The sequence below is a fragment of the Oncorhynchus mykiss genome, chromosome 27 (genome assembly GCF_057628025.1).
Source record: "Oncorhynchus mykiss isolate SJ-2025 chromosome 27, ASM5762802v1, whole genome shotgun sequence".
NCBI classification, from domain to species: domain Eukaryota; kingdom Metazoa; phylum Chordata; class Actinopteri; order Salmoniformes; family Salmonidae; genus Oncorhynchus; species Oncorhynchus mykiss.
In genome coordinates, this window is record NC_143048.1 from 7,677,116 (window position 1) to 7,697,093 (window position 19,978).

The 19,978-nt window shown below is 45.9% G+C and overlaps 1 protein-coding gene across 6 annotated transcripts; it reads left to right on the top strand.

Annotated features, from left to right (window-relative positions):
* Window positions 1-2,224: 2,224 nt before the first annotated feature.
* Window positions 2,225-14,837, top strand: rtn2a (reticulon 2a). 6 transcript variants are annotated; one of them, XM_036965377.2, is made up of 10 exons: window positions 2,225-2,466; window positions 3,538-3,591; window positions 4,187-4,765; window positions 5,333-5,545; window positions 9,651-9,858; window positions 10,570-10,708; window positions 13,251-13,320; window positions 13,614-13,660; window positions 13,762-13,820; window positions 14,057-14,837. In XM_036965377.2, the coding sequence occupies exons 1-10, from the start codon at window positions 2,436-2,438 to the stop codon at window positions 14,130-14,132; spliced, it is 1,476 nt and encodes a 491-aa protein (XP_036821272.1). In that variant the 5' UTR covers window positions 2,225-2,435; the 3' UTR covers window positions 14,133-14,837. The 6 variants fall into 6 exon arrangements, with proteins under 6 accessions (XP_036821272.1, XP_036821273.1, XP_036821274.1 ...); XM_036965378.2 differs by having other exon boundaries at window positions 2,293-2,466; window positions 5,336-5,545; XM_036965379.2 differs by lacking the exons at window positions 2,225-2,466; window positions 3,538-3,591; window positions 4,187-4,765; window positions 5,333-5,545 and adding an exon at window positions 7,055-7,252.
* The last annotated feature ends 5,141 nt before the right edge of the window (window positions 14,838-19,978 follow it).

Here is a 19,978-nt window from a genome sequence, read left to right on the forward strand (position 1 = left end):
TTTTTTTACACAAATTCACTTGTATATTAAAGTAGTCGAAACGTTAGTATTTGGTCCCATATTCTTAGCATGTGACTACATCAAGCTTGTGGCTCTACAAACTTGTTGGATGTATCTACAGTTTATTTTGGTTGCGTTTCGGATTGTACGGATGTACGCTGAGAGTCGGGACGCAAATTCAGGGAGCGAATACGTTAAAGAAATAAATGAGCAAAACCAGAAACACAAACAGCGCATCGACATGAAACAGGAACAATGACGACTGGGAAAGAAAATGAAGGGCAGGTAATCAAGGATGTGATGGAGTCCAGGTGAGTGTCATTATGCGTGTAACGGTGGTGACAGGTGTGCTCTGACGAGCAGCCTGGTGACCTAGAGGCCGGAGAGGGAGCACACGTGACACGGATTATGTTTTGCCCAATAGGAACTGAATGGTGAATAATGTATTGTGTCATAAAAAGAGAATATGTTTTTGAACACTTCTACATTCATTTGGATAATCCTGAATGTATTGTGAATAATGATGAGTGAGAAAGTTACAGAGGAAATGCAAATAGTCCAGGTCGCCATTTCATTAATTGTTCAGCAGTCTTATGGCTTGGGGGTAGAAGCTGCAATGGAGCCTTTTGGACCTAGACTTGGCACTCTGGTACCGCTTGCCGTGCGATAGCAGAAAGAACAGTCTATGACTTGGGTGACTGAAGACTTTGACCATTTCTTGGCCTTCCTCTGACACCATGTAGTATAGAGGTCCTGGATGACAGGAAGCTTTGCCCCAGTGATGTACTGGGCCGTACGCACTACCCTCTGTAGCGCCTTACGGTTGGATGCCAAGCAGTTGCCATACCAAGCAGTGATTACAACCGGTCAGGATGCTCTCGATGGTGCAGCTGTAGAACTTTTTGAGGATCTGGGGACCCGTGCCAAATCTTTTCTCCTGAGGGGGAAAAGGCATTGTCGTGCCCTCTTCGTGACTTTCTTGGTGTGTTTTGATATGATCATCACATCATTTGGTGATGTGGACACCAAGGAACTTGAAACGCTCGACCCGCTCCACTACAGCCCCATCGATGTGAATGTCATGTTCGGCCCTCCTTTTCCTGCAGTCCACGATCATCTCTTTTGTCTTGCTCTTTTGCCACACTGCCAGGTCTCTGACCTCCCTATAGGCTGTCTCATCGTTGTCATTGAGGCCTTCCACCGTTGTGTCGTCAGCAAACTTAATGATGGTGTTGGACTTGTGTTGGACCTATACCCCGTGCTTTTTTTCACACTCAACAGTTCCCCTTGTGTATCAAGAATGGTCCACCGCCTAAAGGTCATCCAGCCAACTCCAGCCAGCTTTGGAGTCAACAGGCCAGCATCCCTGTGGAACGCTTTCAACACCTTGTAGTCCATACCCTGACAAATTGAGTCTGTACTGAGGACAAAAGAGGGTACAACTCAATATTAGGAATGTGCCGACACAATGTGTTGTACACTCAGTGTATTGCACCTGCCAGAAAGTGCACTTTATAGCCTCATTAAATGTGTGTTTTTTGAATGGAGAAAATGTCTATATTTCATGTCATTTCCCCCTCATATGTTGTCCAAGCCTGAACAGTCAGTACAGGAGCAGGATGATTTAGCTGACACGTCATGTGACCACTCGTTTGCAGAAGCAGCTTCAGGCAGCACACCAGGGCTACAACGAGCTGGGTTACAGTATGTGCTGTTGCTACGGCTGCTTACTGCCGCCAGGCAAATCTACAAATGCACCCTTCTGCTTTACCTAGCAGTCTCACACATGGTGGTTATTCAAAACACCCAGTAAGGCATACAGTATGTCTGTCTGTGTGTGGGAGGGTGCAAAAGGACATGTATTTGTAGTGAGCTGTTTCCCTTTGTCATGTGTATGCAACAAGGCCATGCCCACTATCACCACCACTACCAATCATCCTGGACCCCAGGAAGGGGATCCCTAATAAATACAAAATACTAATGAAAAATACAACGCCCTGTAAAATGCAGATAGAGATATACTCCACCCGGCTGGATGCACACACTAATGATTAGTCATGAATGGAAGGAGGGAAACGCACACACTCACGCTCACATATGTACACACACACACACTCTTTCTCTGGCTCTGCCCTGCCTGTGCTGCTCCCCTGCCGTCATAGTGATGTGAGAGCAAGAGGGAGGGGAAAAGAGAGAGCAGGAGAGGGAGGGGAAAAGAGAGAGCAGGAAGAAGGAGGTAGGGAGGGGCCCGTGAGCCAGAGAAGGAAGGGGAGGGTGCATAGAGGGAGAGCCAGAGAGAAACAGCAGTGCTGCATCGGTGGAACGAGGGAGGGAGGGAGGTGGAAGAGGGAGTGAGCAGCGAGAGAGAGAGAGAGATCCAGAGGAAGAGAGGGGGGCTTCCAGACTGGATGGGCCCAGCAGTGCCTTGATGGAGCATGGGCCAGGTTCTAGGATTCTCCCACTGCAGTGAGTGTGTCGGCTTTTCTCTGACTGTCTGTCTGTCGTTCGCATCCCCATATATCTGTACAGCATCTGTAATAGCCATATGCGTGGCCATCGATCTCCCCTCTCCCTCTCTTTCTCTCGCTCCCTCCCTTGATGAACACACGGTTGAACGGATGGATTGATGCAGTGTTGTAGCAGACACACCTTTTTATTTTCCTTTGTAGGGACCTATTGCAGATGTGTGTGTGTGTTCTCAGGGTGTGTAGGCTGTGTGTGTGTGTTTTCATTGACTGAGCACCGGGTGTGTGTGTGTGTGTGTGTGTGTGTGTGTGTGTGTGTGTGGTGTGTGTGTGTGTGTGTGTGTGTGTGTGTGTGTGTATGCAGGTGTTTTCATTTTAGCCAGGGCTTCTTTTACAGTTACCAGCTGCTTGATTTATTGGATGATCTGAGGCTGCAGGCTAGTTAATGTAGTTAAGACCTCCCCCCTGCCTGCTCTGCCAGAGCTGATCTCTACTGTAGGAGAGGGGACATAGTTAGCTGTTAGCATAACGCATACAAACACCAATGAAATTGCTTTTAAAGACTGGGTAATGGCTTAGAAAAAGGCTACTCAAATACCTGGATTTGAGCCATGGATTCTCCTAAAAAATACAAATGCAACCATTTTTATTTCTTCTCTCAGTCTCATTTTAATGAATTGAGACACTATAGAAACACATTTACACAATTGGAAGCACGTAATCTGTCTGAGAATAGGCTATGTGTGGTAATGCTTTTGAATGTGATACAATGCTTTATATTGAGAGGGAAACTTATCTCGATAGTGTCTGCTCTCCAGCCTTACATGCAAATAGGCCTTGGTGAAAAGTTGCAGACATAGAAATAGAAGGAAGAGAGGAGAGGAGTTGTAGACATAGACGTTATAGAAGTGTCTCCAGTTTCACATAAGAGTGGCCAAACGGCAGTCCTTAATCAGTTTTTAAGATACAAATAGTCTGTTTTGCACTGTACATTTCACAATTGTGGTTATGATAGTTCCCCAGCCAATGGTAATAGGCATGTCTCTGATTAATCTTGTTCTTTTTCTTCCAGAGGAATATGGTTCTGTCTCCTCCACGCCTGATTCAACACCTCCCTGTACTGACGGTAACATCACACAATGCATACATACAGTAGAGGTTTAGAAATGGACCGTGTGAATGATTGGACTTTGTATGTGAGAATCATCATTTGGAGAAAAAAAAAACATACTATGACATGTCTACAGGTCTAACCTGAAGATGATTGTGTCCATTTGTTTGCTTGAACGCTTTTGTAGCCTTTCGGAATAATGAGATCTGGAAAGATTACTCCCATCAAAAGTGTCTTGCACCTTTTTGGATGTTGCCCTCTCATTCAGACAAAGCATGTTGTGCTTCATTGGGCTTTCAACTCGGCGCTCAAAGACATCAGAGGATATGTAGATGAGAAAGCGACGTCAAACGGCTCCTCCGTAGACATTAACGCCACAGAACATGTGATATGTCTATGGAATGACATTGCGTGCTGGTATAGCTTTCTCCCAGGATGAACGATTTCGCTGTAGTCTATGGCTAAATGTATAGGTTTTCTGCAATGAAAGCCGACACAATTTTCAACATGTAACATTGACACAGGACCGGATAACAAATGTAAAAATACAAAAATACTCAAATCAATATAGGTTTTACTTTGAGGCTTTTCCTGTGCCTGTTCTCTCCAGGTGGGAATGAGGAGTCTGAGCTGTACGACCTGCAGACGGCCAGGGAGTGGTCTGACGAAGAAGACGGGGGTCCGGAGGATGATGACGGTGGAGCTTCATCCCCCTCCATTTGGGGGACCCCGAGACAGAACTCCTTCGAGCCCACCTTCTCCTACATCGCCATCGCCGAGGCCGAGGCAGGCGGAGCCTCGCGACATCATCGTGACTCATCGTCAGGGAGCCGGCGGAGGGGCGGGGCCAGGGGAGGCCGCACCTCCCTGATCCGCACGGACACCGTGGAATCGCTCCTCCCCCTGGACTCCCCCGACGTGGAGTGGGACCCCCACATCTTCCTCACCCTAGAGGATGAGGAGGAGAGGGAGAGGGAGGAAAGGGAGAGGGACCCCCACATCTTCCTCACCCTAGAGGATGAGGAGGAGAGGGAGGAAAGGGAGAGGGATGTCCACAGACAGACTGTGACAGTCCAGGATTCTCTCCTAGATACTGACATTGAACCTCAAGAGAGGGACACAGAGACCCAGAGAGAGGAGACAGAGCCCCTGGAGCCCCAGCACTACAGTCCCTCTGACAGCCACCAGGGTGAGCCCACTATGGGGCAGTGGGGGTGGGGTGGGGTGGGGCTATCTAGATGAGTGGGTAGATGGGATCAGGGTAGATATACCTGCATGGAGCTACATTTATAAAAGCAGGAGATACTGCATCTTTTCAGGCTTTCTAGACCCTGAAATCACACTGTGGGCGAGCATATTGCTCCAGGGTAAATGGGTGTAACCTCCATGTTTGAAAATGGGAAGTGTGTCCCATTTGATAGTACATAACTGTGACAGACTGTGTTAGTTTGTGTGTGTGTGTGTGTGTGTGCGTGTGTGCGTGTGTGCGTGCGTGCGTGACCACAGATGAAGTCAGACACCACTGTGCTTTAGACTCCCTGGACAGCATGCTCTCTCCTGTTGTTTAGGATCAGGATGAGCACTTTTGTTAATAAGATTGCAAAATCCCCACCCATTGTAAGGTAGGTGAGGCTCAGGTAAATAATGACGTCGTTAGATAAATTACATTTGTAGTTGATCTATTGCGACCTGCCTGTAGACTAACTTGATGCAGGGCAATGACCTCGTCACAATTACCTTGTGTCCTGTTTCTCAGCAGCATCACCACCCCCTGAGCCTGAGTCCCTCGTAACCATGGAAACCACCGCCCCACTGCTCACGGCTGTGCGACCAAGAGGCGGCCTCACCGATGACGTGTCATCCACTTCCTCCACCTCCATTGGTCGAAACACTCAGGAAGAGCTGGTTAGCGAACAGTGGTTCTCGGTGCTCAACCTATCAGGCCCTACGATATGCACCCACATAGCAGGTAACGTTTGTAGCACATCTTACCTATTTTTATGTGACTTTCCTATCTTGGAACTACCTTTACAATTTGAGCATCTACCATCCCCTTGCCGGAATCATTCTATTTGACTTCTGTGACATTATCTTACGTCCGATAGTGCGTCTGCACTGATAGTTCATGTCAACGCGGTCGTGTTAGAATGATGCCATCTGCCGGAAGACAGTGACCCCTACCCCGTTACCTCCCTCCCATCTCTGTCCTCGATATGCTGCTGAGAGCACAAAGCATTCCCTCTCACTGCCTGAGTAACATAGACCCTGGAATATATTTTTGCTGTGAGCCCTGTGTGTTTCATTGTGTCAAGGGGTAATGGGCTAATTCCACCAAAAATCATTCCTGCTCTGTCTGTATGTATGTCTGCTGGGACATACACGCTGGCACCCTAATCTTTCCGTTTCCCTTTGGTCACTGTACACATGATAAAGAGAATGTGAGACAGGGCAGTGAAGGAAAGAGGGAGAGAGAGAGACCAAGTGTGAGACATTAAATCTATCTTCTCTGGCCTCCATGGTCGATATGGATGACTCTTCAAGGGGGATGCCACTCAATATGGACCTCCGTCATATCCTCCAATCTTATTATAGTGGGTGGACTGGGGGGTGGCTGGCCCGGCGGCTGGGTGGACTGGGGGCTGGGTGTACTGTTCTGCCCACCCCCCTCTCACTGACCCTGGGTGATTAATGACTGGTCAAGCTGTTGACAGGCTTTAAGGGTTTCTAGATCATGTAAAGCAAACCATCTGGTTTCTATATCAGATATGTCAGAACACATTTGACTCCCCGTGTTTATTGTGAGGTTAGACTAGCTGGTTACAGGTTAGACTACTGCTATGCATATCTGAATAGAGGTTATTTGCGCACGCATGCCATCTAGAACCTAAAAGGGTTCCTTGGCTGTCATAATAGCAGATCCCTTCGAAGAAGCCTTTTTGGTTCCATATAGAACCCGTTTGGGGTTCCACGTAGAACCATTCCCACGGAGGGTTCTACCTGAAACCGAAAAAGGCTTCTACCTGGAACCAAAAAGGGTTCTCGTATGGGGACAGCCGAAGAACCCTTTTGGAACCCTTTTTCCCTAAGAGTTTGTACCTACTGGTAGGACGGTACTGTTTGTATCTCACAATAATGTGTTTTTACTTCTATACCTTCTCCTTTGCTAGCTGTTGTCTGTCCTGTCTCTGCTTACATAAGTGTGTTATGTAATTCTCCGTCTGTGTCCATGTGCGTTTTTCGTCTCTGTGTGAGTGTTTTTTCCTCTGAATGGGTTTGTGTGTCGTCGTTGTCTGTGGTTATGTCTCTTTGCGTCTCTATGTTATCCACCATGGCCATCTATGTGTATGCCAACGTGTGTGTGTGTGTGTGTCTCAAGATTTGTCTCTGTCTCAGGTCAACATATACAGTATATGCATGTACTACGTGTGAATAAGTGAATATATTTGGCATCTATCTTATCTCTGTATCTATCTATGCTGTAGTCTACATGAGTCTTGAGGGGGGCGGGCCCTATTGGGCTGATTATTTTGGAGTGAAAAGTCTCTGTACTGCTGACGGGGCAGGGGAGGCCAAAAACAGCTCAGCGTGGCAGGGAGAGAGCAGGGGGACTGAGAGAGAGACAAACAGAGAGAAGGGGGGATCGCCTGAGCAGCAACCAAAATGGCCAACATAAACGGTAAGACCCTGGGCTCAGAGAGACAAGATGGAGATATTATGAGACGGTGTGAGCCGGCACACTGAGATCTATCAGTGAATTGACTAGGTGGGGAGGCAGGTGACCTATTGAATGGGCAAAGCAGTGTCTCGTTTCAGACATTGGCACAGTTAGAATTACAGTACCTGTCGTCCTCAGACGTCGGGGCGTTTCCACATGTAGGGACTGACTGTCTGTCCAGTGTAGAGCTGTGCATTTAGTGACTGTGGCTTTGGAGAGGAGTCTGAACGCCAGGAGACCAGCTACAGCCTAGGGTCTTTGGGGAGATTTTGACCACTCACTGACCAGTGAGTGTTTGAGACCGTTCCAACTTTGCAGAGGTGTGTGTGTCTGCCTGCATATTGATGGGATTGTTTCAGGCGGGTTAAGAGTGTCCTAAGGAGTGTTTTAGATGGTGGCGACTAGGGTTTTGACGATACCAGTATCGCAACATTTTTTCCATGGCACAAAAATTCAACTCTTTGGTCCTTTGAAAACCTGCTCATTCTGGCCTTAGTGGTGACCACCCAGAGTTGTGTTATAGCTTGTTACAGCATGTAGGGACCATATATGTGATTGTTTGTGTGTAGGTAAGAGGCTAGTAGTGTAATGAGCTGATCTGTGCCCCATCTGACAGGGTTACCTCTTTGGGCAGCAGGGTTGGCAGAGCCAAGGTGTTTCACAGGGCTACTCTGGGACTTCCTGCATGCCCCGTAGTGTTAAAATGGCTGGGTGGTGGTTTTGGTTGGGGTGGTAAATAAAATGCCAGGTCAGGCTGTGAATTGGTTGACTGGTGATTTTATTATGTTGTAGTAAAGATTGAGTCAGTCAGTCAGTCATTCAGTCAGTCAGTCAGTCAGTCAGTCAGTCAGTCAGTCAGTCAGTCAGAGTAGTCAGTCAGTCAGTCAGTCAGTCAGTGTAATCAGTCAGTCAGTCAGTGCTCAGCTCTGTGGTGGTTAGATCAGTCAGAGGAGTGCTGCATTGTATTTCCTCATGGTGTAAGAGTATGCGGAACTTGGCAAAGATAGAGAGGTTTCTCTAAGATTATGGCAAATACGGCTTTTAATTTGGTGTGTGTGTGCACGCGCGTGTGACTCCCCCTTCCCACTTCCTATTGTCTGTACTATTCTCAGAGAGTTCATTATATCACTATATTAACATTAACCAATATAATCGTGACTTAGTATAGAGTCAATCTATTGGACCGTCAAATGAGGTGTTTGTTTTGCCCCGGCTTGTTGTGGTATGTCTTCCTTTTCTTAGTGCACTTAGTCTGTGCATTTAACAGTGTTACCATGTGCTGGTCAATGTCGCAAAGTGCCAACACATCAGAGAGCTGTATGCTACTGTACTGTAGTTCCAGCTGTTGGGACAGTGGGCAGATGTGTGTGTGTGTGTGTACTGGAGGCTTTCAGGGTATTAATAGTGTGTGGTAATGTTTATAAATAGTCCTCCTGCTGGTCAGGTATATCAGTGCACTCTATTCTAATTTCCAGGGCCAGGCTCACTCATAACACTGATAGCCATGGAGTAACGACCACATGTCTTTGTCACTACAGTTTACCACCTCCGAGTTCAGCTTCATTACACTGTGCTATCAGTGTTTTGGCTGTAATTACTCTGTTGGTCGGGAGCTACTGCTACTTATTCCATGGAGGGATCAGGCCAGGGGAGCCTCCATTTTGGCTCTGAGAGGGCCCAGTCGCAGTGGCTCCAGTTGCTGGGTGACTGATCGAGGGAGACGGACAGGGTGCAGAAAGGGGGTGGAAGCGGGCTTGAAGATTGTCAGCAGGTGCTCTCCGAGGCAACATTTAAATTCAGGGTTCCTGCTCCCTCCTCTCCTCTTTTCTTTCCTCTTCTCTCTCCTTTCATCTACACAGTGCGCGGGCTATATTAAGCCCAGGCCTAGACTTGACATCTCCCCCTGCTCCTGTCTGTGTTTTCTCTCTGCCTGGTGACCACTGTCCCTCTGCTCTGCCTACGCACGGCTGAAAGGCCTTCTGGCCCACTGAGCACTGGAGAATCAGAGACAAACAGGGACTGACTGGCTGGTGATGCTGTGGGGGTTTTGTATAAGGCACATAGGCAGGAACAGGGAGGAGGAGAGACTCTTGCAGCTCTGACTGTCCCTGCGTCCGTTAGCAACCAACTAAAATAATCTGAGGAAGTGTCAGATGCATGGGCTTGTCCCCTCCCCCACCTTGCCTCAATGAAGACCATGTTGGCTTCCACTCTGTTTCTCATTGGTTTATACTTGAATTGAACATGTAGACAATGCATCTAACTTTCTTATTTTTCTACCTATTCTCCCTCTTGTCGATTCCCCTCTCCGTCCCGTCTATCCTTCTCTGGCTCCTCTACTCTCCCCTCCTCTCCTCAGTGATGGATCTGATCTACTGGAAGGACACAGAGCGTACAGGCATGGTATTCACAGGGCTGATGGTGGGTTTGCTGTCCTTGTTCCAGCTCAGCATCATCACAGTCATCTCCACCATCTCCCTGGGCGCCCTGTGCTTCACCGTCTCAGTCAGCCTCTACTATAAGATCCTGCACGTGCTCAACATGGGAGACGGAGTGCCCCCCTTCAAGTGAGTGGCTGGCCACCTGGCATGAGATGGGATAGAATGGGGGTGGGGAAGTGTTCCTATTACACCTGGAGGGGGTTCTCTTCTCTCAATGTAATCATGTTCTCTCCTCTCCATTCTCTTTGTCTGTCCTCTTCTCTGCTCTTTTAAAAATATTTCCCCTTTTGTCCTTTATTCCTGTCTTCTTCCTCTCCTCTCCCCTCTTCTTTTCCTATTTCCTCTCGCCTTTCCTCTCCTATTTCCTCTCATCCCCCACTCCCTTCCACTCTTGTTTATCTCCTCTCTTCTCTAATAACATTGTGGGAGTGGCATTCGGGAATAGGTTCTTAATTGGCTGGATTCCCTCACCTCCCAAAATAAATCCTGTCTGGGATCACAGTCCGGTGGGCTTGTCTTTAAGAAAACTGCAGTTTTTTCTTAGGTTAACCACTGCTGTGTGACAAATTAGTTGATAGAATTCATCCATCGTGATCCGAAAGGACATTTTGACTTGAATATCTGTGCTGATGAAAATCATTGAGGCATAAGACGACAAACCGTGTTCTGCGTCATGACGCTCGTGGCGACAATCACTCATTTTCTATCCAACACTGCCTCTTTCCTCCTTTCCCATTGGTCCTGAACTCTATCTCCCTCTTTCTCCATCACTCCCCCTCTATCACTCTGTCTTTTAATGTGCCCTCCGTTTCTACCCCCCTCTCTTTCTGTCCTCAGGGCGTATCTAGATTTGGATATCAGTTTCAGTGGGGAGCTGGCTGACCAATACACGCAGAAGGTCATCGTTGCAGTCGTCTCTGCTGCTAATTCACTCAAGAATCTCTTCCTGGTTGGAAACCTCTTCGACTCTCTCAAGGTGAGACTGCCTAGGTGTTGGATCTCATTGATCTTCGTCTAGAAAGGGCCAGGATATGGCAGTACCTTTTTTATATGCTCTCCTTCAAGAGCTCCTCTCAAGTCTCATTCATTCACTTAAAACTTCTTCAGGGTTGGTGGGTCCCCTGCGGGACGGTTGAGCTAACGCGGGCTAATGCGATTAGCATGAGGTTGTAAGTAACAAGAACATTTCCCAGGACATAGACATATCTGATATTGGCAGAAATCTTAAATTCTTGTTAATCTAACTGCACCAATTTACAGTAGCTATTACAGTGAAAAAAGACCATGCTATTGTTTGAGGAGAGTGCACAGTTTTGAACATGAAAAGTTATTAAAAAGTCTTGATACAACATTTTGAACAGAAATGCAATGGTTCATTTGATCAGTCTAAATCTTGGCACATACACTGCTGCCATCTAGTGGCCAAAATCTAAATTGCACCTGGGCTGGAATAATACATTATGGCCTTTCTCTTGCATTTCAAATATGATGGTACCAGATCTTTTACCAGATCTATTGTGCTATACTCTCCTACATTCCTTTCACATTTCCACAAACTGCGAGGTGTTTCCTTTCAAATGGTACCAATAATATGCATATCCTTGCTTCAGGGCCTGAGCTACAGGCAGTTAGATTTGGGTATGTCATTTTAGGTGAAAATTGAAGAAAAGCGGCCGATCCTTATTAAGGTTCAAATAACTTTTTACACAAGGAAGCTCTTCAGAATGGCATAGACCTTTTGTCCCTCAAAACATGCCCTTTCTCTCTCTGCCTCTCTCTCTCTTTTCATCTCCTTCCCTTCTCCTCCTTGTCTCTTGAACCCAGTCCATGAGGCCATCTTGTCGTTGTGGATTTACTTCAACCTTACTACATCTAGCTGTCTGTTCTCGACTCTCTTTCCTTCGAGCAGACATCCCTCCCTCCTCTCTCTCTATCCACCTTTTTCTCTTCCTCTGCTCTGTACTGGCATCAGCCTGCCTCCCCGCTCACTGGAGATGACGACGTTGTCATGCCCACCGTCGTCAAATGACAAATGACGACTGTGTTTCCTAACAAGACCACTATCAAAGACCGCTGCTGTCATACCTACAACTCACTGTGGTTCATATGATTGTGATAATCGTGCACATATGGTCCCGCCGCTTTCAGCGTTCCCTGGTTTCTGTGGGCATCGGAGTGTGATGCAAGCAAACTGGCAGCAAGCGCAATTGCAAGTTGGGGGAGGCTAAAACAACATAGTGCTCACGCAAAGGTTACTTTTGACAGTTTGCCAAAGGTTCTCGTCCTTTCCCTCTCCCCATCCTATGTATGTGTTTCATACAGAACATGTATGACATTTCTCTGTGTGTATTTCAGTCACACTCTAGGTCAGTCCTGACATATTGATGAAGCGTGTTCCCTTGTCGGAGTCACACAACATGTACGGCAAACTTCCGACTAGTAATTCAATCAAATTAAATTCTAATCTGAATCTCAGTTCGTTATGAAATGATACAAGGTTTCTGCTAGAAACATTCTTTTTAGACTTCGTTCATTTTCTCTCCAGTTTTCCTGGGACAGTAGAAGGAAAACATTGGCACATTAAATCAACAACAGTCATGTGACTTGCACCATAATGCTTTAGGGTTAAATGTAAATTTACAGCAGGAGTACTTAGTGTGACTTATCACAGTTAGTGAGAGCCAGTGTGACTGTACCACGTAGCCTTAAGCCTGAGCCCCAGAAGCCGCAGAGCCCCCTTGGTCTCAACCCTGACCTGGCCGGTATGTGACATGGGACACAGGTGGCTGTTAACCCAGTTACAGGGTACGAGAGGAGTTTCGTCTTCTCTGAGAAGGGGGTGTCCCGTTTCAGGATGGGGGCATGGGCCCTAAGTGACAACCCACTGAGCTATATTACACCAACTCCACAAGGGTTAAGGGTGGATGATCTGGGAAATATGTACTCATTCATTTGTATGATGCGTGCATTCATTGACATTTTACATGTGAGTCATTTGGCAAACGCGCCTATCCAGAGAGACTTACAGTTAGTGCATTAATTTCAAGATAGCTAGGTGGGACAACCACATATCTCAGTCCTAGTAAGTAAATTTTTCCTCAATAAAGTAGCTATCGGGAAAGTCAGAGCTAGTAAGGAGGGGGGAAAAGTCAAGTGCGAGTGTTAGTTCACGAAAGGTTTTGAGGGGGTGCGAGGGGGGGGGGGGGGTTGCTGTGGGATTATTTAAGATACTCTTTGCAACACATTTACCACAAGCTTATGCATCCTAAGTCTTTGGCGGTCCTGTACCACTCAGTTGGTAGAGCATGGCGCTTGCATCGCCAGGGTAGGGGGTTCAAATCCCGGGGGCCGCCCATACTTCAAATGTATGCATGCATGACTGTAAGTTGCTATGGATAAAAATCACTTGTTAAATATATTTATATTTTGATGGCATTTGCTATGCTTATTGCAGAGAGTACATTCAAATTGTGCGTTGTGTATGTGGAGCTCACTGTGTTTCCTCTCGTTCTTCTCAGCTCCTGGCTCTGATGTACCTGGTGACTTTCCTGGGAGACCTGTGTAATGGCCTTACTGTGCTCATCATTGGTGAGAATCACAGACACAGTTGGAATCAGTATTCAAATAACTTTATTGAATTGCCATTCAATAATCATGATGGCCATTTGTCCTGCAGAGACTGATACCATTGGCTGATGCATGCCGACATTGTCGAATATTGCACTTCTAGTATTTCAGTTGAAGACGGGGCTTATATTGTTTTATCAACAGCCTTTTGATTTGAATAAAAGGGCTTGCCATGTTGTTAGTCTGAAGAAGCTACTTACTCAATCAGAAAGCTTAACACATGCCATCTCCTCCCCTTCTGTCCTCTTCTCCAGGTGTGATCGCTCTATTCTCTCTACCGCTGGTCTACAGGCAGCACCAGGTAAAACCTCACTCACGCTGCTGACAACTGCTCTCTTGATTTATTCACTGAGTTGTTCAAATGAAGTGAGTTTCTCGCCAATACTTCTTTTGACGTTCCAGGCAAAAGTGGACGGCTTCGTTGCAGGAATTCAGGCCAACGTGGACAACGCCAAGGACATGTGAGTATGGCGCCATCTTTCGTCACGACGGTGGAATGCAACATTCCTCTTTCCTTCCTGTAGTTTTCCATTGCAGCTCTGCAGACCCTGAACTAATTTCTGAATAACTGTGACATTTACTCAATGTGTAATGGCTGGCAGTATTGGAGAAATGGTATGGAAAAAAACCTATAACCTTTTGTCAAATGACCAAAGTAAATGAGATCATGTGACATTGACTCCTCTCTTTAATACAGTCTCCACAGAATTGCCCAAGGTGGTGGTCCCACCCCTGACACAACCCCTGGCGGTGCCAAGCCCAAAACACAATGAAGAGTCATGGAGGACAGGAGAGGAGGATGAGGAGCAGAGAAGAGGAGGAGTTACAGGCTGTCACTCAGATGTCTTACTCAGTAGTCTGTTCTCAGAGCTCCAGAACGTGAAGTTTCTGAGATGGGGGGGGGGGGGGGGGGTCAAACCATGGGGTTGGGAAATGATGATACTGTATACTGTATGGTGAGATAGGGTAGGTTGCTAGTGGGTGAGGATGAGGGAACGGGAGTGATATATGGACGGGAGTTGTTGCTGTTTCGAAGGAAGGTTTAAGACACACAGCTCAGTGTTAAATGACCTACATGGGTGATTGTGGCTTGAATGATAGAGACTGGCAGTCCAGTAAAGTAATAAGACTGATTGGAACCTCGAACTCTAGGAGACCTGTGTGTTCCTTATTGACAGCTGTATATCTGAACAGAGGGAAGTAAAAACTTCAGAATAGAGTCCAGCGGGACTGGAGTTCACCAGGAGCTAGGACAGGGTCAGGCCCGGGTCAGAGGTTAGAGTTCACCAAACTAGAGTTCATCATTATTCATGGCAGCCTAACACTTGGAATCAGGATGTGTGTGTGTGTGTGTGTGTGTGTGTGTGTGTGTGTGTGTGTGTGTGTGTGTGTGTACACAGTATGTGTGAGTTGACATGCAGCTTGCTGATCTGAACCCGTTACCTGAGAGCTATTAAAACCACAATTTGTTATTTTAATTTCAAATGTTCTGTTTCTTTTTGCCCACATGAATCATCCACACGTCTGAGATTTGTATTCCTCAACGTTGAACGTCTTCCATTCTCATTTCACCAGTCTATACACCCAGTCAAGTTTCTCAAATTAGCCCCACCTTCAACTGTAGGATACAACAGCACAGTCAGAACCAGGCCTCTAAATGCCTTTTCTGGATGAATGAATGATTGAAAATGTACACAAAAATTGAGGTAAAAATTAATTTGGGTAATACAGTACAGAATATTTAAGGTAAAACCAGATCTCTGATGATGGAGTATTGAAACAATTATATGAATCTCCTTCATCGCAGAGGAGCACATACAGTGCCTTGCGAAAGTATTCGGCCCCCTTGAACTTTGCGACCTTTTGCCACATTTCAGGCTTCAAACATAAAGATATAAAACTGTATTTTTTTGTGAAGAATCAACAACAAGTGGGACACAATCATGAAGTGGAACGACATTTATTGGATATTTAAAACTTTTTTAACAAATCAAAAACTGAAAAATTGGGCGTGCAAAATTATTCAGCCCCTTTACTTTCAGTGCAGCAAACTCTCTCCAGAAGTTCAGTGAGGATCTCTGAATGATCCAATGTTGACCTAAATGACTAATGATGATAAATACAATCCACCTGTGTGTAATCAAGTCACCGTATAAATGCACCTGCACTGTGATAGTCTCAGAGGTCCGTTAAAAGCGCAGAGAGCATCATGAAGAACAAGGAACACACCAGGCAGGTCCGAGATACTGTTGTGAAGAAGTTTAAAGCCGGATTTGGATACAAAAAGATTTCCCAAGCTTTAAACATCCCAAGGAGCACTGTGCAAGCGATAATATTGAAATGGAAGGAGTATCAGACCACTGCAAATCTACCAAGACCTGGCCGTCCCTCTAAACTTTCAGCTCATACAAGGAGAAGACTGATCAGAGATGCAGCCAAGAGGCCCATGATCACTCTGGATGAACTGCAGAGATCTACAGCTGAGGTGGGAGACTCTGTCCATAGGACAACAATCAGTCGTATATTGCACAAATCTGGCCTTTATGGAAGAGTGGCAAGAAGAAAGCCATTTCTTAAAGATATCCATAAAAAGTGTTGTTTAAAGTTTGCCACAAGCCATCTGGGAGACACACTAAACATGTGGAAGAAGGTGCTCTGGTCAGATGAACCCAAAATTGAACTTTTTGGCAACAATGCAAAACGTTATGTTTGGCGTAAAAGCAACACAGCTGAACACACCATCCCCACTGTCAAACATGGTGGTGGCAGCATCATGGTTTGGGCCTGCTTTTCTTCAGCAGGGACAGGGAAGATGGTTAAAATTGATGGGAAGATGGATGGAGCCAAATACAGGACCATTCTGGAAGAAAACCTGATGGAGTCTGCAAAAGACCTGAGACTGGGACGGAGATTTGTCTTCCAACAAGACAATGATCCAAAACATAAAGCAAAATCTACAATGGAATGGTTCAAAAATAAACATATCCAGGTGTTAGAATAGCCAAGTCAAAGTCCAGACCTGAATCCAATCGAGAATCTGTGGAAAGAACTGAAAACTGCTGTTCACAAATGCTCTCCATCCAACCTCACTGAGCTCGAGCTGTTTTGCAAGGAGGAATGGGAAAAAATGTCAGTCTCTCGATGTGCAAAACTGATAGAGACATACCCCAAGCGACTTACAGCTGTAATCGCAGCAAAAGGTGGCGCTACAAACTATTAACTTAAGGGGGCTGAATAATTTTGCACGCCCAATTTTTCAGTTTTTGATTTGTTAAAAAAGTTTGAAATATCCAATAAATGTCGTTCCACTTCATGATTGTGTCCCACTTGTTGTTGATTATTCACAAAAAAAATACAGTTTTATATCTTTATGTTTGAAGCCTGAAATGTGGCAAAAGGTCACAAAGTTCAAGGGGGCCGAATACTTTCGCAAGGCACTGTATGTTCTTCTGTTCATGCATCAGAAGTATTTATGCAAAGGAGTTTAAAAAATAAAAGGTGGAAAAATCGGAAGACCTTTGAAGGGGGTAGTATTACCCAAACATTGAACCCCCATCACCCACACAGAGGGTACTTCTAGCCTAACATCTCGTGGACAGATGCACGCAACATAGGATGGTATCGTAGTCTGTCAACAGACTGCGGGATGCAACGACTAACAAGGAACTTTGTTCCAGTGTGCAGATTTTTTCATCACTAATAATTTGGACAAAACAAGATTCCAAGGGGGTTCGTATCTTTCAAATTTTGGAAAGGGAGAAGACATTTGGCCCATGCTTGAGCTGAGAGTTTCCTTTTAGGGTTGTGGAGACTGCGATAGTCTCAGTATCTTTTCTTATGAACTCAGCAAAGAAAGACACGTCCCTTTTTCAGGACCCTGTCTTTAAAAGATAATTCGTAAAAATCAAAATAACTTCACAGATCTTCATTGTAAAGGGTTTAAACACTGTTTCTCATGTTTGTTCAATGAACCATAAACAATTAATAAACATGCACTTGTGGAACGGTCGTTAAGACACTAACAGCTTACAGACGGTAGGCAATTAAGGTCACAGTTATGAAAACTTAGGACACTAAAAGGCCTTTCTAATGACTCTGAAAAACACCAAAAGAAAGATGCCCAGGGTCCCTGCTCATCTGCGTGAACATGCCTTAGACATGCTTCAAGCAGGCATGAGGACTGCAGATGTGGCCTGGGCAGAGCTACAGTGAGACAGGACGGACAGCTGATCAACCTCGCAGTGGCAGACCACGTGTAACAACCCCTGCACAGGACCGGTACATCTGAACGTCACACCTGCGGGACAGGTACAGGATGGCAACAACTGCTCGAGTTACACCAGGAACGCACAATCCCTCCATCAGTGCTCAGACTGTCTGCAATAGGCTGAGAGAGACTGGACTGAGGGCTTGTAGGCCTGTTGGAAGGCGGGTCCTCACCAGACATCACTGGCAACAATGTCGCCTATGGGCACAAACCCACCGTCGCTGGACCAGACAGGACTGGCAAATAGTGCTCTTAGTTTTGTCTCACCAGGGGTGATGGTCAGATTTGCGTTTATCGTCGAAGGAATGAGCGTTACACCGAGGCCTGTACTCTGGAGCGGGATCAATTTGGAGCTGGAGGGTCCGTCGTGGTCTGGGGCGGTGTATCACAGCATCATCGGACTGAGCTTGTTGCCATTGCAGGCAATTTCAACCCTGTGAGTTACAGGGAAGACATCCTCCACCCTCATGTGGTACCCTTCCTGCAGGCTCATCATGACATGACCCTCCAGCATGACAATGCCACCAGCCATACTGCTCGTTCTGTGCGTGGTTTCCTGCAAGACAGGAATGTCAGTGTTCTACCATGGCCAGTGAAGAGCCCGGATTTCAATCCCATTGAGCACGTCTGGGACCTGTTGGGCCGGAGGGTGAGGGCTAGGTCCATTCCCCCCAGAAATGTCTGGGAACTTGCAGGTGCCTTTGTGGAGGAGTGGGGTAACATCTCACAGCAAGAACTGGCAAATCTGGTGCAGTCCATGAGGAGGAGATGCACTGCAGTACTTAATGCAGCTGGTGGCCACACCAAATACTGACTGTTACTTTTGATTTTGACTCCCCCCTTTTTTTCAGGGACACATTATTCCATTTCTGTTAGTCACATGTCTGTGGAACTTGTTCAGTTTATGTCTCAGTTGTTGGAATCTTATGTTCATACAAATATTTACACATCTTAAGTTTGCTGAAAATAAACGCAGTTGACAGTGAAAGGACGTTTCTTTTTTTGCTGACTTTATATCTCCCCAAGAACCTAATTGAGCATCTGGCACAGTTTACGTGAAATATTAGTTCTGGGTTTCCGAGATTACATCTAGCCTGACAGTGTGTTTGGGAGCAATGACTCAATAGGTGCCCTTCTAAGAACAGTCGCATTAATGAATGACTTTGCTTGGCTACCCAAACTCCTTGCTCCGGGCCAAACACTACGCCACTACCACAGATGTTACTTTCTTCTCCGTAATGAGTACCTCCCCGACAATTTTTAGAACGTAAACACATTCTAGCCATTCTGATTGGTCCCAGAAACCGATGGGTTGGGCCAGAGCCAGAACACACGTGGGTAAAGCGGTGTTTGGAAAATGTGTCATTGACTTTGATCCTGGGGGTTCGAGACGATCCAATCGCTGGTGACTTTGTTTTGTACAACACCCCTCGTTTTGAAGTCACCACAAATGACTTAAACGATGGCAGTCTCAGACTGAAGTATGTAGCGGACATAGAGCAGTGGAACGATTCAATTTGAGTTGTCAGGGGAGTGAATCACTAGCTAGATAACTGCTTCTAGACACCTTCTGTAACAAGCCATTCAAGTTAGACTAAAACCAATCATTTTTTCGAGTCATTTCACAATAATGTAAAATCATCATCATCATCATCCATTTTGGTGTAAAGAAATATTTCAAAACATGCTGCCACTGAAATGCCCACCATCTATTACTTTAAGGTCCTCACCACAGCTTGGCAGTGTGCTTTAGTCGTGCACTAAACCTGCAAAGTTTTTTATGGGTACATTTTCTTCTGCCTTATAATTATTGTATGTTCTGACTCTGTGTGCAATAATGTTGGACTTGTATGTTAAGAATTAACTTTATCCCAGGACCTGATTAGATGTGGCTGATCACCTACACTTGACATCGCCTTCCCTTCTATAGTATGTTGCACTGATCTCACTACACAATCCTAGGGATGCCTGATGGCCCAGAGACCTGAACCCTTGGTAGATGGTGAATTGGAGGATGAGAGGTGAGATGGGTTATGGTTCACAGGAAGACTTTAGTAACTAATCCCTTAGAAGAGGCAAGGACAGGAGAGCAAGTCTTATCAAACCTCAAATTAAATGTCATTACTTGTATTATACATAGACCAACGTTAATTATTTTGTATGATCAAAAAACAAATGGGTACCCAAACGTTTCATTTTGCAATGAGATACTAAACACAAAATCTTGTCAAACAAATCAACATTTTTATGAGTCTAGTGTTTGATTCCTTTATGTGTTTTCCCACCACGTTGTGTGTGTGTGTGTGTGTGTGTGTGAGAGAGAGAGAAAAAGAGAAAGCGAGAGAGAGCGAT